This window comes from Mauremys mutica, chromosome 2, assembly GCF_020497125.1.
Source record: "Mauremys mutica isolate MM-2020 ecotype Southern chromosome 2, ASM2049712v1, whole genome shotgun sequence".
NCBI lineage: Eukaryota > Metazoa > Chordata > Testudines > Geoemydidae > Mauremys > Mauremys mutica.
This window is the reverse complement of record NC_059073.1, coordinates 292,444,311-292,465,949: the sequence shown is the minus strand read 5'-3', so window position 1 is coordinate 292,465,949 and position 21,639 is coordinate 292,444,311. Positions and strand designations below refer to the sequence as shown.

The following is a 21,639-nucleotide window of genomic DNA, read 5'->3' as shown; positions in this document are numbered from 1 at the left end:
AGCCTGCGAGAGGGCGTGAAGCAGCTCTGGACCGAGATGCTGTTATGTGGGATCTGTGCGTTCCGCCCTCTGGGTCTAATGGCCACTTCAGCTTGTTGCTTGTCAAGCCCAGGAGTTCCTGTAAGCCCATTAAGGGATGCCCTAGTCACTGGGAGCCTGGAACACATGCTACGTAAGCTGCTGTGAAAGACTCACTGGCACGGGGACGGCCGTGCCATGTCTTCTCAGAGCATGAATGGCCAAAGTGCTGCCTACAGGCCGCATGCAGCCCCATGGGGGCCTACGACCGGTTCATGTCTTTTCTATGGTGCTACGCCCCCTGGGCAATGCACTCAGGCTGCTTAGCTCAAGGTGGAGCATTGCATGCTGAGACAGTCCACCAGTCTGTGCTGGCTGGTGCTCTGTACTAAATAGGAAAGCGAGGGCAGGCTGCTCCATGCTTGTTCAGGCTGGCTGCCGGGCACGCAGTCAGAATGGCTCACAGTTGAACACGTTATCAGCCAAAAACCATGTGAAGAATTTAGCATGATCCCTTGCACATTATTCAAAGCGTTGTGCTCCCTTGATAGAGGGATGGACAAAAATGCGGGGCTCACCCATATTCTGGTGGATTGGCTGTGGCCCAGAGCTCCCTAGTCTACAAGGGTTGGTCTCTCTGGGTGGCTGAGTAAAGGAAATTAATTTTTTCTAACCCCAGAAACTTCCTGTCTCCAGTAATAATAATACATATTACGGCTCTGCACCTTCTGTCTGGATCGCAGAGTGTAATTGCCCCTTTACAGGAAGGGAAGCTGAGGGACAAAGCCTTTTCTAAGGTCACACACGGAGGCAGGACTAGAACGCAGGAGTTCTGATCACTAGCATGTTTTGTTTTCTAGGCTTGAGCAATGAGAGCTGTTCTATTATGAAGAACATGGCCACAGAGCTTGGGATCATCCTGATTGGTTATTTCACGCTCGTCCCGGCCATCCAGGTGTGTGTGGTTGGTCAATATGAACGGTTAAGGATTTTGTGGAGAAGAGGTGTGTAACCTCAGCTACAAGCACAGTGCCAGTAGCTGATTTTCAGTGACAGGCTTGGCACCTCCCAGAGGATCTCAAGGGGCTTTATGCATTCTGTACACACGGATCACTGCACTCCCCATTGAAATGCAGCCACCTCTGGGGTAAAACCCAACAGCAGCTTTACAGTGTTCAGCTGCACCACACCAAACTTTAGGACAGGAAGTGAAGAGTCCTGTCTCCAGTTGGAACTACAGGAGAATTTATAGTGTTTTGCCCTTCTCCAGTGCCTTCTCAAAGCACTTTACAAACATCAAATCTCACAGTGCCACTTTGGGGTGTGTATCATCCTCATGTAACTGTTGGGGAAACTGAGGCAGGGAGTGGCGATGTGACATGCCTGATGTCACACAACAATGTAGTGACAGCACGAGGCATAGAACGTGGGTCCCCAGTTGTTTGTTCTAACCCCTAGGAGGCAGACTTGTATTACCAGTGTGAAGCAGTCAGACGCTTCCCTGGGATATTGAGATCAGTACTGGACTTGTGCCGCAGTACGATGGTGGGGGCTCTGCACTGGTGGATGGAGCTGTCTTTCAGATGAGATGTAAAACAAAGATCTAGAGCAGCAGTTCTCAACCTATGGGGCAGGCCTCACAAGGGAGGCCCCGGAACGTGTCCAGGGAGGCGCGAGCTGTGTGGTTTTGTTCTTTTATTTAAGAGCTCTGGCTGTCAGCCCTGGGTGGCTGGGGCTGGGGCAGAAGACAGGAGGGAGGGATAAAGGGGACCGCAGGAATCCTGCCACCCGGGCTCGGGCTCTCTCCCCCCGCACCGAATCTCTTAATGGGAGGCAACCCAGGCTCAGTCTCTTTTCCCCCTCCACAGTCCCTCACTGGGAGGCAGCCTGGGCATGGGCTCTCCTTCCCCTGCCCTCAATCCCTCGCCAGGAGGCAGCTGGCAGCCCCGGGAGGCAGCAGTACGGAAGTAAGGGTGGCAGTGGGGCACTAAGTCTGCTGAGAAGAGAGATATTGACAAATACCACTGTTCACATTGCCACCCTCACTTCTGTGCTGCTGCTGGCACGGTGCTGCCTTCAGCACTAGGTGCCTGGCCAGCAGCCGCTGCTCTCTGCTCTGCCATCAGAGCTGAGTGCCTGGCTGGAAATCACTGCTTTCTGCTCCGCCGTCAGAACTGGGTGCCCAGCCAGCAGCCTCTGCTCTCCACTCTGCCGTCAGAGCTGGGTGCCTGGCCGGAAACCACTGCTCTCTGCTCTGCCGTCAGAGCTGGGTGCCTGGCCGGAAACCACTGCTCTCTGCTCTGCCGTCAGAGCTGGGTGCCTGGCCGGAAACCACTGCTCTCTGCTCTGCCATCAGAACTGGGTGCCTGGCTGGAAATCACTGCTCTCTGCTCCGCCGTCAGAACTGGGTGCCCAGCCAGCAGCCGCTGCTCTCCACTCTGCCGTCAGAGGTGGGTGCCCAGCCAACAGCCGCTGCTCTCCACTCTGCCGTCAGAACTGGGTGCCCAGCCAGCAGCCGCTGCTCTCCACTCTGCCGTCAGAGCTGGATGCCTGGCCGGAAACCACTGCTCTCTGCTCTGCCGTCAGAACTGGGTGCCCAGCCAGCAGCCGCTGCTCTCCACTCTGCTGTCAGAGTTGGGTGCCTGGCCAGAAACCACTGCTCTCTGCTCTGGCATCAGAGCTGGGTGCCTGGCCGGAAACCACTGCTCTCCACTCTGCTGTCAGAGCTGGGTGCCTGGCCGGAAACCACTGCTCTCTGCTCTGGCGTCAGAGCTGGGTGCCTGGCCAGAAACCACTGCTCTCTGCTCTGCCGTCAGAGCTGGGTGCCTGGCCAGAAACCACTGCTCTCTGCTCTGCCGTCAGAGCTGGGTGCCTGGCCGGAAACCACTGCTCTCTGCTCTGGCGTCAGAGCTGGGTGCCTGGCCGGAAACCACTGCTCTCTGCTCTGCTGTCAGAGATGGGTGCCTGGCCGGAAACCACTGCTCTCCGCTCTGCCGTCAGAGCTGGGTGCCCGGCCAGCAGCCGCTGCTCTCCGCTCTGCCGTCAGAGCTGGGTGCCCGGCCAGCAGCCGCTGCTCTCCGCTCTGCCGTCAGAGCTGGGTAGTTGTAGATGTACTTATGTGGGGGTGGAGGGGCCATAAATGACTGCAGACCCAAAAAAGGGGGGCCTGATGAACTGAGTTTGAGAACCACTGGTGTAGAGCATTCATGGTCATTTACGTCCCCGTATCACCTTTTTCAAGAGGGAGGAGGTCCTGGCCATGCTCCAGCCCTGTCATGCAAGTGCAGACCGAGTTTTACCCAGCGTCTCTCAAAGAGAGCTGACCAGATCGCAGCACAGCATAAGCAGTGAGGCCTGGCAACATGTCTGTACTCAGAACCTGGTCCCTCATGATCAGGGTCTGAAAACATCACATGACTATGATTAAGTGCTGGAAACAGAACCCAGAGGGAGAATTGGAGTTCCATTCATCCTGCCTTTGTTTCTCTGGTCTTCTTGTTATTACTGGATGTGGAGCTTGCCAAACCAATTTGCAGCAGCCTCATCAGTGAAATGCAGAGCCCTCTGACCACCATCCAGCCTGGACAGAGGGCAGTCGTCAGGGATGCGTGGCACTGTCTGTCTTTGACCCCAGCCGCATGGGGGATTCTCTCATTGGCCCCAGCTGTGAAGGCTGGTTGCACATTGACCCTGGCCCATTTGAAATCGGAAGGGTGTAGCAAAGCAAAGCTGGGTGCACGCATGGTGGGGTCAGTTATGAGACTTGTTTCTGACATCAGCTACAGATCATTCTTCACTCCATATTGACGTTGCAAAGAAATATGAGTGCACAACAGGCACCTCAACAACAAACACATTCTTGGGTGGTTGAAGAGGTCTGTGTGTCGTGGTAGGCTCAGGTTTGCCCGGATCTTCTCAACCAGTCTGGCTGTAGCTTCCTCCCAGCGGACATGTGGAGGAGTGATATGGCTTAACACAGGGAGCACGGTGCTGGTGTGAGTCGAATCGTCCCAGTGACAATGCACATGATTGAGTGTTGTGTGTCTACTAACTTGACAGACAGATGGAGCCAGACCGGAGCACAGTATTCTGCTGCAGAGTAACAGAGGGCTAGACCGGATGAGCACAGAGTTTGAGCATTTGCTCTCCATAAAGTCCCAGTCAGTTTGCTTTGAAGATTGTTATGTACCCTCACTGTAGTTGTAGTTTTCCTCAGGTGGTTGAAACATGAGAGATCTATCCAGGGTTACTCCAGGTAGGGTGGGTGATATTCATAGTTCAAGTCATGCCCATTGAGAAAGATATTCAGTTCTTGAGTGTTCTGGTGTTGTGAAGATTGAACACACTTTTAACTGTCCTGGTCACAAATGGTTGTAAATGCCCTGATTACAGTATTCAGCCATCTTAGTCAAGTCAGTGCTATCGAGTACTGGGAATGATCATGCTTGGACACCTGGGCAAATGTCATCTGCGTACAAGAACTATCGGAACTGGGCAAGAAGGAGGTCATTTGTGTACAGATTGAAAAGTGTCAATGCCAGCACGGGGCCTTGGGGGTAGACCATTGGTTTGTCTTTTTCACGTACTAACGCTGTCTCCCATGTGTACTCGGAAATGTTTGTTGTGGAGGGGGAGGTCAACGGCATTGATTATCCATGCTGGGAGAGCTCTCAACAAATTCACTAAGAGCCCCGTGTGCCAAATGATATAATATATGCTGCTGTCACATCCAGAAATATGGCTTCTGTCTTCAGGTTCTTCTGAAAACTGTCTTTGATGAATGTTGTCAAAGCTAGCACTTGATGACAGGTGCTTCGACCTCTCTGAAAGGCCGGCTTGCTTGATGCTGAGTATTGACTCCACTTCTGGGGAGATGCACAGGAGAACGAGACGCCCCAGCACCTTGAAAGGCACCGACCAACAGGGATATCAGTGGGTAGCTTGCAACATTGTGTGGCTCTTTCCCCGGTTTCAGTAGAGCAATGACGTTTGACATTGGCCAGGTCTTCTGAACTCACTCTTTTTTGACTACTCGCATGAAGAACTGCGCTAGCCAGGTTGGGCTAGTTTTCGCTTGTGCCAGGTTGGGGCACGAGGTATGTGGTCACACCCATTCTGTGCTTTGTACGTGGACTTGTCTTTCTTGGGTGCAGATTTGTATGCTCTGGCTGCCCTGGGCAGAGCGCCATGGCGATGCTGTCTGTTTAAGAGTGGCTTCTGCTCTGCGGGAGTCTGGTGTGTGTGTCTGCCTTATCTTTGTCTCTGGGAGCGAAGGACACAGCGGAGATAACATGCTGCCCTCCTGTCACAGAGTCCAAGGAGCCCTGGCGATAGGGAGCTGGGCTGCATAAATCTGGCAGGGACCTTCGCTCGTGGTTGCCAAAGGGAGCAGTGCAGTGCTGAAGTCATCTAGGCACCGCATGGTACAGAGAGGAGCAGCAGAGGGAAGAGGAATTCCCTCTGCCCAAGGCCTGGGATCAGCTCCAAGCATTTGGACAGGCCACCGCCTCCTCTCAGTCATGCCCAGGCAGCCCATCCGAGGTGGGGGAGGAGAATTTGCCCCCCCAGCTGCTGCTCTCCCCACGCCTAAAGCAGAGTTTGGTTTGATGGGAGCCATTTTGCCAGCAGCACTCTGATGCAAGGTACACTCGTCCCAGGAATTGCCAGTGTGCAGGCCGCCCCATTCTCCGGGTCTGATGGCCCAATGAAAGCCTTGTGGAGAAACCCCAGGCCCTGAGACATTGCATGCACCTGGGTGCTTCGATGGAGCCGCGGAACCAGTGGACCCTCCGCAGGCACGCCTGAGGGAGGTCCACCGAAGCCGCGGGACCGGCGACAGGCAGAGCACCCCCCGCGGCATGCCGCTGTGCTTGGGGCGGAGAAATGTCTAGAGCCGCCCCTGACTGAGAATATATTATTGCCCTTATATAAATCGATGGTACGCCCACATCTCAAATACTGCGTACAGATGTGGTCTCCTCACCTCAAAAAAGATATACTGGCATTATAAAAGGTTCAGAGTGTTGTCAGAGTGCTACTGGTGTGGTGCTCTGCTTTCTCCAATGTTGATATCACTCAGCTGCGTGCGTGTGTTCCCTCTGTGTGCTGCCCCAGCTCTGCGCAGATAGCTGACACGGCAGACCCGACGAGAACCCCCAATAACCACAGAGTCTAGTAAGGTACGAAGGCACGTCAGCCAGGTTTATTGTCGAAGAAAAGCACAGTCTCCAGCTCCCTGGCAAACGTAGTCCAAGGTGCTGCTAAGATACAGCTAGCCAGTACATATGTACTCCCTGACAATGGACTCAGCTCAGTCAGTGGCGGGACTTTCCACTGCCCCCTCGGCTGGACAAAGACACCGCCCCAGGGATGCATTCTTATACACAGGTACAAACAAGTTACACATCACACCTGACATATGAGGTGCAGCCCCTCTACGTAGCAAGGTACAACCCCTCTACGTAGCAAGGTACAACCCCTTTACGTAGTAAGGTGTCGCCTCTCACCTTGTGCATGTTGGTTCGATCAAAGCAACTCTATCCATCATATTACCCTTTTGCCCCCGTCATTGGGATGGGCCAGCCTGTTCTTTGTTATCTGTGTGGAATGTGCAAGTATGTGAATGTTCTGATATCTAGTGTTCAGTACCTTTTAGGTACGTATCTTCTTGCAGCATCAGCCCTTTCCTTGCCAGCTTCTGTGAGCAGGGCCTGCCTCTGGCTCACAGCTTAACTTTGCTTTATGTTAGCAAAGTCTTGACCATTACTTTAGTTCAGGCCTCAGGCCTCATACCGGGCCTCTGATACCAAGATTTATATCTTAGGGCCTCCTCTTACTACACAGAGAAGGGCAATTAAAATCATTAGAGGTTTGGAGAGGGTCCCATATAAGGAGAGATTAAAGAGGCTAGGACTTTTCAGCTTGGAAAAGAGGAGACTAAGGGGGGATATGATAGAGGTATATAAAATTATGAGTGATGTGGAGAAAGTACATAAGGAAAAGTTATTTACTTATTCCCATAATACAAGAATTAGGGGCCACCAAATGAAATTAATGGGCAGCAGGTTTAAAACAAATAAAAGGAAGTTCTTCACGCAGTGCACAGTCAACTTGTGGAACTCCTTGCCTGAGGAGGTTGTGAAGGCTAGGACTATAACAACGTTGAAAAGAGAACTGGATAAATTCTTGGAGGTTAAGTCCATTAGTGGCTATTAGCCAGGGTGGGTAAGGAATGGTGTCCCTAGCCTCTGATTGTCAGAGGGTGGGGATGGATGGCAGGAGAGAGATCACTTGATCATTGCCTGTTAGGTTCACTCCCTCTGGGGCACCTGGCATTGGCCACTGTCGGTAGACAGGACACTGGGCTAGATGGACCGTTGGTCTGACCCAGTACAGCCGCTCTTATGTTCTTATGAGTAGCCCCATCCTCCTGCTCGTGCCATTGCCCTGCCTACCTTGCTCATGTGATACATCTGATGGTCACAGACTGAGGGCCCAGTCCTGCTCTCACTGGAATCCATGAGAGCTTTGCTGCAGACGGAACAGGATCAGGGTCTGCCTGGTTCGTAGCCTTTCACTACCGTCAGTCCTGCGATCAGGTGTGTCTTGGCTCCCAAGCACCATGCAGAATTCTGTACAGTGCAGGGCTGGCCCAGCCTTTGTGGAGTCCCTGGTTGTGGGGGACAGAGATGAAGTCCAGTGGGCTTCTGTTCCCCTCTGGACCTATGTCTAGAGGCCGGTTTTGGCCTTGTGCTCCTGTGTCCTGCCCCTCCCAAGATTAGCCCAGCTGCTGGGGAAGGAGCAGGAGGAAATATCTAGCCAGGAGCTGCCTTTCCTTGTGGCCTTGTCAGAGGGGACAACTGATCCAGTGATGAATTATCCCCCCGCCTGGCCTGCTAGGCCTGTAAATTGCCAATTCCACCTGCGGCTCCAAGCAGTTATGTTGCTTGGGTTTGAGAACAGCCCTGGCAGGCTGGGGAAGCCTCTCGGTTAGATTGGAAGGCCTGGAGGAGCCGGTCTCTTCCTGTTACCGCCAGGCGCTTTCCGTCCCAGTGTGCCTGGATTGGGACCAGCACTGCATGTGAGGCAGGGAGGCGGGCGAAGCAGGCCAAGAACCCAAAACAAGTGGCTCTTGATGGGGGAGGGATAGCTCAGTGGTTTGAGCATTGGCCTTCTTAAACCAGCGATGTGAGTTCAATCCTTGAGGGGGCCACTTAAGGGTCTGGGGCAAAAATCTGGCAGGATTGGTCCTGCTTTGAGCAGCAGGTTGGACTAGATGATCTCCTGAGGTCCCTTCCAGCCCTGATATTCTGTGGTGATCCCCATTTGAGTGGCTGCAGCCTGGCTGGCTTCACAAGGGATGAGATTGCAGTTCCCAGGGGCTTCAGCCAGCAGGCCCTACAAGGGATTTCCAGAGTCCTGAATCTGCTGTATCTCCAGGGGCTTTTATTTATGACTCATGCTCTCTCCTCATCCCCTGGCCCTTGTCAGTGGTAGAAAACACTGACAGGAATCTGGTCCTCGGATGGTAGAAGAGTCACCCTCCAAAATGCCTTCCCCTGGGGAGGAGTTTGGTTTGGAGCCCTTTGTGGGACACTTGGTGCTGGGTTTGGGGGGTGACTGTAGTTACATTTGTTTTTGTTGTGGTTTAGGGCTTAGTTAATTTCCCAGAGGGGTTGGAATTTTTGTGTAATCCTTGTTCCTGCAGTGACACCTGCTGGTGAGAGCTGAGCATTGCATGGGGTCTGAGAAACCAGCTTCATCACTATCTCAGTGGTTAGAAATTGAAAAGACCTGTTGGTTCATGGAATCCATCCACCTCCGTGGGGACTGCAAATTGTCTGCTTGGTGGACAGTGTGAAATGAATGTTGGGGGTCTAAGGCCAGGTCACGTCACAAAACCGCCAGCACAGCCGGCATAAACTGGCCTGGTTGTAGCAGTAATTGACTAGCCTCCGAGACTGAACTCCCTGCATCCCTGTAGGACAGCGATCCGCAGACACAGGCCCGGGAGCTGCAAGTGTCTCCTGCAGCTCTTTGCAGCACGTGATAGTAAAACGCGATGTGACTGAATACAGAGCGCTAGAGTAAATGAAACAATGGAGTCACACTCTGGTGGCTCTCCTGGGTAACGTTGGTTGCTAATTTGGCTCCTGAAGCACTGAGGTCTCAGTATCACTGCTCTAGGAGGTCCCTTCAGGTCAGGCGTGAGGCTAATTGATGGAGCGGTGCCAAGAAAGCTGGCACTGCTGCTGATTGGGGGCGGTGTGATCTAGTGGTTAGCTCACATGATTGGGAATCGGGGGTCATGAGTTTAGGTCCCAGCTCTGCCACTGCCTTGCTCTGTGGACGCAACTAATTCTGCCTCAGTTTCCCCAAAGTATTTTGAGACTTTTGGATGAGCAGTGCAAAGAATGTTTGGCCTGTCCTGTGACTAAAACAGTCTCCAGAGTTGTCAGCTAGGCACCTTCCATCAGAACGAACATCACACACACAAAGGTAACCAGAGTACTGATTACAGGGATTGCCAGTAGAGTACACTCATGGCTGTGCCATAGACAGGCCTTTGATGTGCTGCTTACTCTGGGGTTAGAAGGCTTGCCGTGGGCTCAGAGAGCCCTTTGCTGACCCTTGGACGTGTTGTGTCCTGCAGGAGTTTTGCCTCTTTGCTGTGGTTGGCCTGGTGTCCGACTTCTTCCTACAGATGTTTTTCTTCACCACTGTGCTGTCCATTGACATTCGCCGGATGGAGGTAGGGGATGGGCAGGGGAGGCAGGTTTTCATGCTTGACCTTTCTGTGGCTGTGCCATGCAGGACAGCTTACACCTGTGCGTTTCATTGCGTGACTGAGTGTGAGCAGGCTGGTTTGGATGGACAGGCGTGCGTGCCAGGCGTCCGGGTGTGGGGGTGAGTGGGGAGGGCAGGGGAACAGGAGCAGGGCAGCTGGGCGTGAAAGTGAGCAGCTCCAATCACATGGGTATAGAGAGACCGAGGACAGGTGTGGTCATGAGTGTATCTGTGAGACTCTGCGCTCGGATGTAGGCATGCACCTATGGACCGCACAGCTGTGTGTGAGAACAGCCGGTGCCTGGGCTCGGATGTGTGTGCAGCTAATTGTGTGTTAGTTTCTCTCGAGGAAGGACCTAGTCTCTGCTGCTCTAATCCATGTGCTCTCCTGTTGGCAGCTCGCTGACCTGAACAAACGGCTGCCGGCAGAAGCCTGCATGTCCCCAGCAAAGCCAGTGAGCCGCTCCCAGAGGTACGAGCGCCAGCCAGCCATGCGGCCAGCCACCCCGCATACCATCACCCTGCAGCCGTCATCCTTCAGGAATCTGCGCCTGCCCAAGAGGCTGCGGGTCATCTACTTTTTTGCCAGGACCCGGCTGGCCCAGCGGCTCATCATGGTACACCCTGTGCTGTTTGTTGTCTGATTCACCTCCCCTCTGGCCGTACACGCCCCCTGCCCTGGCTGTACGTCCACGGAGCAGACACCCAAAAGATGCTCATGCCTCCTCGTTTCTCAGCAGTCCTGGCACTCCCCTGAGAGGAGCGGCTGCTGTCGGAGAATTGATTCTCCAGGAAAATGTTCTACCTGCACGTGTCTGCTCCAGGGCTCTGCAGACCAGCAGACAGTGCTGCCGTGTGGTCTCTTTTTGTCTGTATCGCACATGGATAGTGGTTGACAATTCCCACTTACCCTGCAACATGAAGGGCACTCTGCAGAGGTGGCTCTTCAGGTGTGGTTGGGCGAGGGGAGGGCGGAGACCCTTGCAGTCTGGCCAAGGAGAATTCAGGTCCTGGGGGGCAGCAGGGAAGCAGGCACAGCAGCATTTTACTACATAAGCAGTTAAAGCGTTTTCTGCAGCACGTCGTGGGGGCCCTGTCAACACAGAGCCAGTTTCCCAGGATGCACGTGTGCATGTGAGGAGCGGGGGTGTCAGGTGGAGCCCAAGCGTCGGGTTTTTGTGGGTGGTTTGCAGGTATTTTCTAGATTCTAGGGCTGGAAGGGACCTCGAGAGGTCATCGAGTCCAGTCCCCTGCCCTCACGGCAGGTCCAAATAGTGTCTAGACCATCCCTGATAGACATTTATCTAACCTGCTCTTAAATATCTCCAGAGATGGAGATTCCACAACCTCCCTAGGCAATTTATTCCAGTGTTTAACCACCCTGACAGTTAGGAACTTTTTCCTAATGTCCAACCTAAACCTCCCTTGCTACAGTTTAAGCCCATTGCTTCTTATTCTATCATTCAAGGCTAAGGTGAACAAGTTTTCTCCCTCCTCCTGATGACACCCTTTTAGCTACCTGAAAACTGCCATCATGTCCCCTCTGTCTTCTCTTTTCCAAACTAAACAAACCCAGTTCTTTCAGCCTCCTTCATAGGTCATGTTCTCTAGCCCTTTAATCATTCTTGTTGCTCTTCTCTGGACTCTCTCCAATTTCTCCACATCTTTCTTGAAATGCGGTGCCCAGAACTGGACACAATACTCCAGCTGAGGCCTAACCAGCGCAGAGTAGAGCGGAAGAATGACTTCTCATGTCTTGCTCACAACACACCTGTTAATGCATCCCAGAATCACGTTTGCTTTTTTTGCAACAGCATCACACTGTTGACTCATATTTAGCTTGTGGTCCACTGTAACCCCTAGATCCCTTTCTGCTGTACTCCTTCCTAGACAGTCTCTTCCCATTCTGTATGTGTGAAACTGATTGTTCCTTCCTAAGTGGAGCACTTTCCATTTGTCTTTGTTAAACTTCATTCTGTTTACCTCAGACCATTTCTCCAATTTGTCCAGATCATTTTGAATTATGACCCTGTCCTCCAAAGCAGTTGCTATCCCTCCCAGTTTGGTATAATCCACAAACTTAATAAGTGTACTTTCTATGACAACATCTAAGTCATTGATGAAGATATTGAACAGAGCTGGTCCCAAAACAGACCCCTGCGGAACCCCACTTGTTATACCTTTCCAGCAGGATTGGGAACCATTAATAACTACTCTCTGAGTACGGTTATCCAGCCAGTTATGCACCCACCTTATAGTAGCCCCATCTATGTTGTATTTGCCTAGTTTATTGATAAGAATATCATGCGAGACCGTATCAAATGCCTTACTAAAGTCTAGGTATATCACATCCCCCGCTTCTCCCTTATCCACAAGACTCGTTATCCTATCAGAGAAAGCTATCAGATTGGTCTGACACGATTTGTTCTTTACAAATGCATGCTGGCTATTCCCTATCACCTTACCACCTTCACAGTGTTTGCAGATGATTTCCTTAATTACTTGCTCCATTCTCTTCCCTGGCACAGAACTTAAACTAACTGGGTTGTTTTTATTTCCCTTTTTATCGATGGACACTATATTTGCCCTTTTCCAATCTTCTGGAATCTCTCCCGTCTCCCAGGATTTTCCAAAGATAATAGCTAGAGGCTCAGATACCTCTTCTATTAGCTCCTTGACTATTCTAGGATGCATTTCATCAGGCCCTGGTGACTTGCAGGCATCTAACTTTTCTAAGTGATTTTTAACTTGTTCTTTTTTTATTTTATCTTCCAAACCTACCCCCTTCCCATGAGCATTCCCTATGTTAGGCATTCCTTCAGACTTCTCGGTGAAGACCGAAACAAGTCAGTGAGTATCTCTGCCATTTCCAAGTTCCTGTTACTGTTTCTCCCTCCTCACTGAGCAGTGGGCCTACCCTGTCCTTGGTCTTCCTCTTGCTTCTAATGTATTGATAAAAAGTCTTCTTGTTTCCCTTTATTCCTGGAGCTAGTTTGAGCTCATTTTGTGCCTTTGCCTGTCTAATCTTGTCCCTGCATTCCTGTGTTGTTTGCCTATATTCATCCTTTGTAACTTGTCCTAGTTTCCATTTTTTTATATGACTCCTTTTTATATTTTAGATCATGTAAGATCTCATGGTTAAGCCAAGCTGGTCTTTTGCCACATTTTCTATCTTTCCTACCCAGCAGAATAGCTTGCTTTTGGGCCCTTAATAGTGTCCCTTTGAAGAACTGCCAACTCTCCTCAGTTGTTTTTCCCCTCAGTCTTGATTCCCATGGGACCTTACCTATCAGCTCTCTGAGCTTATCAAAATCCGCCTTCCTGAAATCCATTGTCTCTATTTTGCTGTATTCCATTCTACCCTTCCATTTGCAGTTCCTCTTTGAAGGGTAAGTCTCTGCCCAGGTCTGTGGGCATCAGTCATAGAATCATAGAATATCAGGGTTGGAAGGGACCTCAGGAGGTCATCTAGTCCAACCCCCTGCTCAAAGCAGGACCAATTCCCAACTAAATCATCCCAGCCAGGGCTTTGTCAAACCTGACCTTAAAAACCTCTAAGGAAGGAGATTCCTCCACCTCCCTAGGTAACCCATTCCAGTGCTTCACCACCCTCCTAGTGAAAAAGTTTTTCCCAATATCCAACCTAAACCTCCCCCACTGCAACTTGAGACCATTGCTCCTTGTTCTGTCATCTGCCACCACTGAGAACAGTCTAGATCCATCCTCTTTGGAACCCCCTTCAGGTAGTTGAAAGCAGCTATCAAATCCTCCCCGCCCACCCCCCCATTCTTCTCTTCTGCAGATTAAACAATCCCAGTTCCCTCAGCCTCTCCTCGTAAGTCATGTGCCCCGGCCCCCTAATAATTTTTGTTGCCCTCCGCTAGACTCTTTCCAATTTTTCCACGTTCTTCTTGTAGCGTGGGGCCCGAAACTGGACCCAGTACTCCAGATGAGGCCTCACTAATGTCGAATAGAGGGGAATGATCACATCCCTCGATCTGCTGGCAATGCTCCTACTTATACAGCCCAAAATGCTGTTAGCCTTCTTGGCAACCAGGGCACCCTGTTGACTCATATCCAGCTTTTTGTCCACCATAACCCCTGGGTCCTTTTCTGCAGAACTGCTGCCTAGCCACTCGGTCCCTAATCTGTAATAGTGCATGGGATTCTTCTGTCCTAAGTGTAGGACTCTGCACTTGTCCTTGTTGAACCTCATGAGTTTTCTTTTGGCCTATTCCGCTAATTTGTCTATGTCCCTCTGTATCCTATCCCTACCCTCCAGCGTATCTACCACTCCTCCCAGTTTAGTGTCATCTGAAAACTTGCTGAGGGTGCAGTCCACACCATCCTCCAGACCATTAATGAAGATATTGAACAAAACTGGCCCCAGTCCCAGGAAGCAGGGCTGTATCTTGAGGCGGGATGCACCTTTGGGGGGATGTGGCTGAGGTTTGGCTACACCGATGCCCTGGTGTCTGTGCATTTATGGTACTGAGGGAGGGTGCCGTGTCCTAAACAGCCTTGTCTCTTCACTTGTATGGTGCAGGCTGGAACGGTGATTTGGATTGGAATCCTGGTGTACACAGATCCCGCTGGCCTCCGCACCTACCTCACGTCGCAGGTCACAGAGCAGAGCCCGCTGGGAGAAGCGGGACTGCCTCCCATGCCAGTTCCTGGAGGGGTCCTTCCGGCTGGGGATGCCAAGCTCTCCTTCTCGGTCTTCCCCTCGGAGCCCGTGCAGCTGTCAGAGAACCAGACGCAGCAGCAGCGCGAGCAGAAGGAAGGGCTAGAGTCCCGGAATGGGCTGGAGGCAAATCAGCAGCCGTGGGCCCAGGGACCGGAGAGCCACGGCAGTGGGCAGCCGGAGCCTGGCACCAAGGCAGAGGTCACGTGGGGCGTGGAGGATGAGGAGATCTGGAGGAAGCTCTCCTTCCGACACTGGCCATCCCTCTTCAGCTACTACAACATCACCTTGGCCAAAAGGCAAGTGGGTCGCAGACCAGGCGCCCAGACCCCTTAGAGTCCTCACAGAATTGAATCCCATCAGGTTTGGCTCAGCCCTTCGCGCTTGGAGCAGATACACTGAATTTCACGCAGCTCACTGCGGGAGGGTCTTCTAGGCTGCCCTTTCAAACAGGCCGAGTCTGCCTTGCATGGACACTGTACATCACTGAGCATATGGCATGGGGCTTTGTCTTGGGCCAAAACACGCCCTTCCCTTCCCACTGGTGTTTGGAGTGTTGTGTGCCTGGAGACTTCCCTCCACCCCAGAGGTGGCTGCACTGTAGTGGGGCCATATGCACACGTTCAGAGAGCGCTTGTGGCCATCTGGAATTAAAGGCCAATATAAAACTAAGGGTGAGTGACAGACATGCTGCAGTGCAGCCAGCTCAGTGCAGGGCTCCTGGGGCGAGGTTCTCTGACCTGAGCCATACAGACAGTCACTAGGGGCTTGGCTACACTGGAGAGTTGCAGCGCTGGTGGAGGCTTTACAGCGCTGCAACTCACTGTCCACACTTGCAAGGCACATCCAGCGCTGCATCTCCCTGGCTGCAGCACTGGCTGTACTCCGGCTCTGCCTCGGGTATAACTATTGCAGCGCTGGTGATGCAGCGCTGGAGTGCAAGTGTAAACAGTGATTAATCTTACTACGCTGTAACTGACCTCCGGATTTTTCCCATAATGCTTTTAACTAAATTACTCTCTTTGTTTTGTGCTCCGGGAGCTGCTTATCTAAAAAACAAACACTGCTCCTGTTTGCTGTGAATGAGGCAGGCAGGGGGATGAATGTCCACAGCTAGTGTTTGCTTGAGGAGAGAAACAGCACGGCGGGGGAGGGGAGGGGGAGAAAGGGAGTCCGTCCGAGCAGCTGCTTATCTGGTCTGCAGGCTATTTGCATTTAAGAGTGAATGAGGGGTCTAGGAAATGGTCAGATTTTGCAAGGCAGGGAGCTGACACAGAATTTGCAAGGCAGGCTTTGCAAGGCAGGGAGCTGACACAGAATTTGCAAGGCAGGCTTAGCAAGGCAGGGAGCTGACACACAGTCGGCTCCAAAAATCCACTCTCTCTCTCTCTCTCTCCCCTGCTCCCTGTCACACTCCACCCCACCCCCCTCTTTTGAAAAGCACGTTGCAGCCACTTGAACGCTGGGATAGCTGCCCATAATGCACCACTCCCAACAGCGCTGCAAATGCTGCAAATGTGGCCACACTGCAGCGCTGGTAGCTGTCAGTGTGGCCACACACCAGCGCTTTCCCTACACAGCTGTACGAACACAGCTGTAACTCCCAGCGCCGCACATCTGCAAGTGTAGCCATGGCCTAGATCATCACATTGGTCCCTTCTGGCCTTAAAATCCCTGAAATCCAGGCAGCGCCCCGGTGAGCTGCTCCCGTGCTGGCTGTTTGCCCCCCTCTTCGGGGAGCTCGGGGAGGAAGCTGAGCTCCAGGAGACTTCGGAATGCGCTTCCAGGCACACAGCGAAGCCCCGGGGGTTGGGATAGCTAAACCTGGCTGGGCAAAGCCCTGGAGAATACCCGGAGTGACCCTGCCCTGGCGTGGCCCCATGGGAGGGATGAGCTAGATGATCTTATGGGATTTTGCCATTCCTAAGCCAGTCCCTCATCTTTCCTTCCTCTCCCCAGGTACATCAGCATCCTCCCAGCCATCCCTGTCACCTTGTACCTGAATCCACGAGAAGCCTTAGAAGTGCGCCACCCTCAGGAGGCTAATCGCTACCACTCTTTCTTCCCTTCGAGCCTCGGGAAATTGGAGGCGGTGGATCGGCCTGGTGAGGCCTTGCCCAAGCTGCAGGGACACCGGGACGTCACGCTCTACAAGTAAGAGAGCCGACAGTCCCCCATGATCCACCCCTTTGGCCCTGCCTCCGTCACCCGGAATGGGCAGCTTGGTTGCCTGGCGGCTCAGAGTCTCCTTGGGGAGAGGCTGAAAGGAGCCCTGCCAAGTCCCGGGTGCTTCCGTCGTGCTAGGGCAGAGTTACATTAATCATTCCCCTTATTGTGGGCTTCAGAGGCCAAGGGTTTCCAAGCGGGCGAGTCAGTGAGCAGCCTAAGCTGTTAGCCAGCGCGCTGAGCCCCGGGAAAAGGGGGGCTGCTTGGCACAGTGTACCGGACACAAAGGGGCTGATGGTAAAGCTCCATGTTCATTGCGTGTGCGTGGGATAATCACGCACAGGTAGCCCAGCACTTTGAAGCGCCAGCTTTGCTCACTCAGAGCTGTGGCTAGCTGGGCAGCCTTGCTGCTGTTTTACCAGACCGCAGCAGCCAGCCGGGCATGACATGCAGCGCAGCCACAGAACGAGAGAGGTGTCAGGAGGTGAGGCCAATGTGGGGGGAAGGGAGTTAAGCATCTTTCGGGTGGTGACCATGAGTTGTCAGACAACACTCTCAAGGCTAGAAGGGAAACCACTGTACCATTGAGAAGGTGGAGAGCCCACTTTCCACTACCATCAGCATTCTCAATCAGCAGGGCATGCGTGAGATACCTGGAAATCACGTCATGCTGATTCCCATCTTGCCTTTTATTCCCCACCTTGCATTCCTGCATGATTCTAGCTCTCGCCGTGTGAAAAACTGGCAGAAAACTAGGTCTGGATTTTATAATTGACTAGTGATTTTGGGGACCTCAATTTCTGGGTGTCCAACGTGAGACGCCCTTACAGGGGCATCATTTCCAGAAAGTGCTGAACACCTGCTGTCTGAAAATCAGGCCTCTTTAAGGCGTCTCTGGCTGGGCACTCCGAACTGGAGGAACCCAAAGTCACTAGTCACCACTGAAAATCTGGATCCAATCCTGTTTAGCATTCACATCCACTAGCATCAACTCTACCTGGTCCTGAGCACACTCCCCAAATCCTGCTGCAAGCAAAGAGGTCTGCCTGGAGGGATCAAATCTCTAGGGCAGGGACAAGCTTTGTGTTGCTTTTCTGTTCAGAGCTTTGATCGACAGGGCCCTGATCCCAGTCTGGGGTCCTCAGGGCGCTCCCATAAGGTAACTAGTAACGATAAGGCTGTCAGAATGATGGAGCAGCAAGGTACAGTATGGGGCAGCCTCTCGGGGCGGCCAGGCCAGAACAAGTCTGTTTGGAAATCAGAATTTCCATCCTGCAGGAAATTCTTACACTTCGACATTTGTTTTCATTCCAAAATGGGAGAAAAGGTCAGAAGAGCAAACATTTTTGTGGAATGTTTCTGAAAAATTTCCATTCAGAAACATTTTTTAATGTGTTCGATTGAAACTTTTCACTCTGAATTTTCCCATTGGAAAATGCTGCCAACACTGACTTTTTCCCCAGGAAAAATGTCAATTTCAGCCAAACCTGGTGTTTTGTCTTGGGGAAATTTCCGTCGACAAACTGATCCCAGCCATTTGCATGACGCTTTCAGACTCAGCGATGTCACTTGATTGGATTTAAAACAATGGAGAAAGGTTTTTCTCCCCCCCCACCCCCATTCCCTCTGCCTTTTTAACATTGTAAACAGGTGTTTAAAATGCCTCCCAGGCTGCATGTGCAGCGGCTCCTAAAACCTGCAGGCGCTTTTTGCCCTCAGCTGACTACCTGCAGGCAGCTGGACTCTCTGAAGTTCTCCTCTTTATTAAGAAGCTAAATTGGGAGCCCCAAAGCAGCCCCCTGTGTAAGCAACAGTGCAGATCAGAGCAGCTGCTTCCTCGGAAGCGCTGTGTTGGGAGCATTGTGTGCCAGAGGTGGTGGCGTGGCACAGCTAACATCCTTCTCTCCCATCAGGGTAGCTGCTCTGGGCCTGGCCTCTGGCATCCTCCTGGTTCTTCTGCTCTTCTGCCTGTACAGAGTGTTCTGCCCCAAAAACTATGGGCAGAACGGGCTCTCGCACAGCCGGAGGAAGAGAGGGGACCTGCCTTGTGACGACTACGGCTATTCCCCACCTGAGACCGAGATCGTCCCCCTGGTCCTCAGGGGTCACCTCATGGTAGGTTGGCCCGGGGCATACGCAGTGTCCAGTTTGCCTCACTGCAGGGTGCCCACTAGGGTGACCAGATGAGAGGAAGAAAATATCAGGACACATGGGGGGCTGGAGGGGGGGGGTGTCCGCTGGCAGAGCAAAAAAGAAAAAGTGCTGCCAGCGGAGCGACATATCGGGACAAATTGCATCCCAAAGATCGGTCGGGACGTGGGACAAACACCTAAATATCAGGATTTTATCGGGACGTCTGGTCACCCTGGGGCCCACACAACCCACCTCTTACCCCCTTTGCCACCTTGAAGTGGCAGACATGGAACTGGTGGGCATGTCACGTAGCACAGAGCCATGGGTTAACGGGGGCCGGGGGCATGTAACCGTAGCACAGAGCCATGGGACTCACTGGAGTTAACGGGGGCCGGGGGCATGTACCGTAGCACAGAGCCATGGGACTCACTGGGGCTAACGGGGGCCGGGGGCATGTCACGTAGCACAGAGCCATGGGACTCACTGGGGCTAACGGGGGCCGGGGGGCATGTACCGTAGCACAGAGCCATGGGACTCACGGGGGCCGGGGGCATGTCACGTAGCACAGAGCCATGGGACTCACTGGGGCTAACGGGGGCCGGGGGCATGTCCCGTAGCACAGAGCCATGGGACTCACTGGGGCTAACGGGGGCCGGGGGCATGTCACGTAGCACAGAGCCATGGGACTCACTGGGGCTAACGGGGGCCGGGGGGCATGTACCGTAGCACAGAGCCATGGGACTCACGGGGGCCGGGGGCATGTCACGTAGCACAGAGCCATGGGACTCACTGGGGCTAACGGGGGCCGGGGGCATGTCACGTAGCACAGAGTCATGGGACTCACTGGGGCTAACGGGGGCCGGGGGCATGTCCCGTAGCACAGAGCCATGGGACTCACTGGGGCTAACGGGGGCCGGGGGCATGTCACGTAGCACAGAGCCATGGGACTCACGGGGGCTAACGGGGGCACCCTGCAGGCAGCCCTGGGGTGATGGAGCAGGACGTGCCCCCTTGTCTTTGGCCCTCACAGTCTGGGATGTGCTGTGGGCCTCGGCTGCTGGCCCAGCTGGCGCCCTTCACTAGCCGGGCTGCTCAGCCCCTCTGCCCTGGCAGTAGCTTGCAGAGCGCATCCTGGTTTGTTCTCAGTAGTACGAGGAGGTGGGCATGTGGCCTGGGTGGCAGATGGGGCCCATGGAGACTACAGCACCCCAGCTACACTCCAGAGTTTTACACTGCAGCCCGCAGCCGCCTTCATCTTGAGTATGGAGCTGGGACTACAAGTCCCAGCAGGCAGTGCTGTGTCTGAGCCAAGCTGCCAGCCTCCATTGCATGCTGGGGGGCCTGTCCTCTCCTCAGGCCACACTTCTGCATTGCAAGTGAAGCCAGCTGGAGTCTGCCCGCTGGTGCCAGTGTGTGCACCCCTTGGGCTCCGAGCCCATTGCTTTGGTGAGCCCGAGCCAGCGAATCGTTTCTACCTAAGCGTCACTGGCTGGGGGCTTCTGCCGGCCAGGGGAGAGTGCAGGGCACTCCCAGGAATGGTGGGTTGGCTGGTTCCACGCACTCAGCCTAGGCGGCTCTTCCCCCTCAGGATATCGAGTGCCTGGCCAGTGATGGGATGCTGCTCGTCAGCTGCTGCCTGGTGGGTCAGATCCGAGTGTGGGATGCTCAGACTGGAGACTGCCTCACTGTCATCCCCAAACAAGGGTACGTTCACTACTGTGTGAAAAGTGCAAACACGCCCCTGTCCTTATACAGTCGCTGCTCGCTAACCCGTTCAAACACGCCCATGTCCTTATACAATCGCTGCTCGCTAACCCATGCAAACACGCCCCGTCCTTATACAATCGCTGCTCGCTAACCCGTGCAAACACGCCCCTGTCCTTATACAGTCGCTGCTCGCTAACCCGTGCAAACACGCCCCTGTCCTTATACAATCGCTGCTCGCTAACCGTGCAAACACGCCCCTGCCCTTATACAGTCGCTGCTCGCTAACCCGTGCAAACACGCCCCTGTGCTTATACAGTCACTGCTCGCTAACCCGTGCAAACACGCCCCGTCCTTATACAGTCGCTGCTCGCTAACCCGTGCAAACACGCCCCGTCCTTATACAGTCGCTGCTCGCTAACCCGTGCAAACACGCCCCTGTCCTTATACAATCGCTGCTCGCTAACCCGTGCAAACACGCCCCTGTCCTTATACAATCGCTGCTCGCTAACCCGTGCAAACACGCCCCTGTCCTTATACAATCGCTGCTCGCTAACCCGTGCAAACACGCCCCTGCCCTTATACAGTCGCTGCTCGCTAACCCGTGCAAACACGCCCCTGTGCTTATACAGTCGCTGCTCGCTAACCCGTGCAAACACGCCCCTGTCCTTATACAGTCGCTGCTCGCTAACCCGTGCAAACACGCCCCTGTGCTTATACAGTCGCTGCTCGCTAACCCGTGCAAACACGCCCCTGCCCTTATACAATCGCTGCTCGCTAACCCGTGCAAACACGCCCCTGCCCTTATACAGTCGCTGCTCGCTAACCCGTGCAAACACGCCCCTGTCCTTATACAGTCGCTGCTCGCTAACCCGTGCAAACACGCCCCTGCCCTTATACAGTCGCTGCTCGCTAACCCGTGCAAACACGCCCCTGTCCTTATACAATCGCTGCTCGCTAACCCGTGCAGACACGCCCCTGTCCTTATACAGTCGCTGCTCGCTAACCCGTGCAAACACGCCCCTGTCCTTATACAGTCGCTGCTCGCTAACCCGTGCAAACACGCCCCTGTCCTTATACAGTCGCTGCTCGCTAACCCGTGCAAACACGCCCCTGTCCTTATACAGTCGCTGCTCGCTAACCCGTGC

The 21,639-nt window shown here is 53.5% G+C and overlaps 1 protein-coding gene across 4 annotated transcripts in view; it reads left to right on the top strand.

The window, feature by feature from the left end:
- LOC123363087 (SREBF chaperone) overlaps positions 1–21,639 on the top strand; it is a 121,452-nt gene that overhangs the window by 88,665 nt on the left and 11,148 nt on the right. For all 4 annotated transcript variants that reach the window (XM_045003819.1, XM_045003818.1, XM_045003822.1 and 1 more), the window contains 7 exons: positions 879–973; positions 9,671–9,769; positions 10,203–10,421; positions 14,351–14,787; positions 16,448–16,642; positions 18,568–18,769; positions 20,376–20,491. In XM_045003819.1, the coding sequence (XP_044859754.1) occupies positions 879–973; positions 9,671–9,769; positions 10,203–10,421; positions 14,351–14,787; positions 16,448–16,642; positions 18,568–18,769; positions 20,376–20,491 (1,363 nt within the window). The remainder of the gene's footprint in view (positions 1–878; positions 974–9,670; positions 9,770–10,202; positions 10,422–14,350; positions 14,788–16,447; positions 16,643–18,567; positions 18,770–20,375; positions 20,492–21,639) is intronic.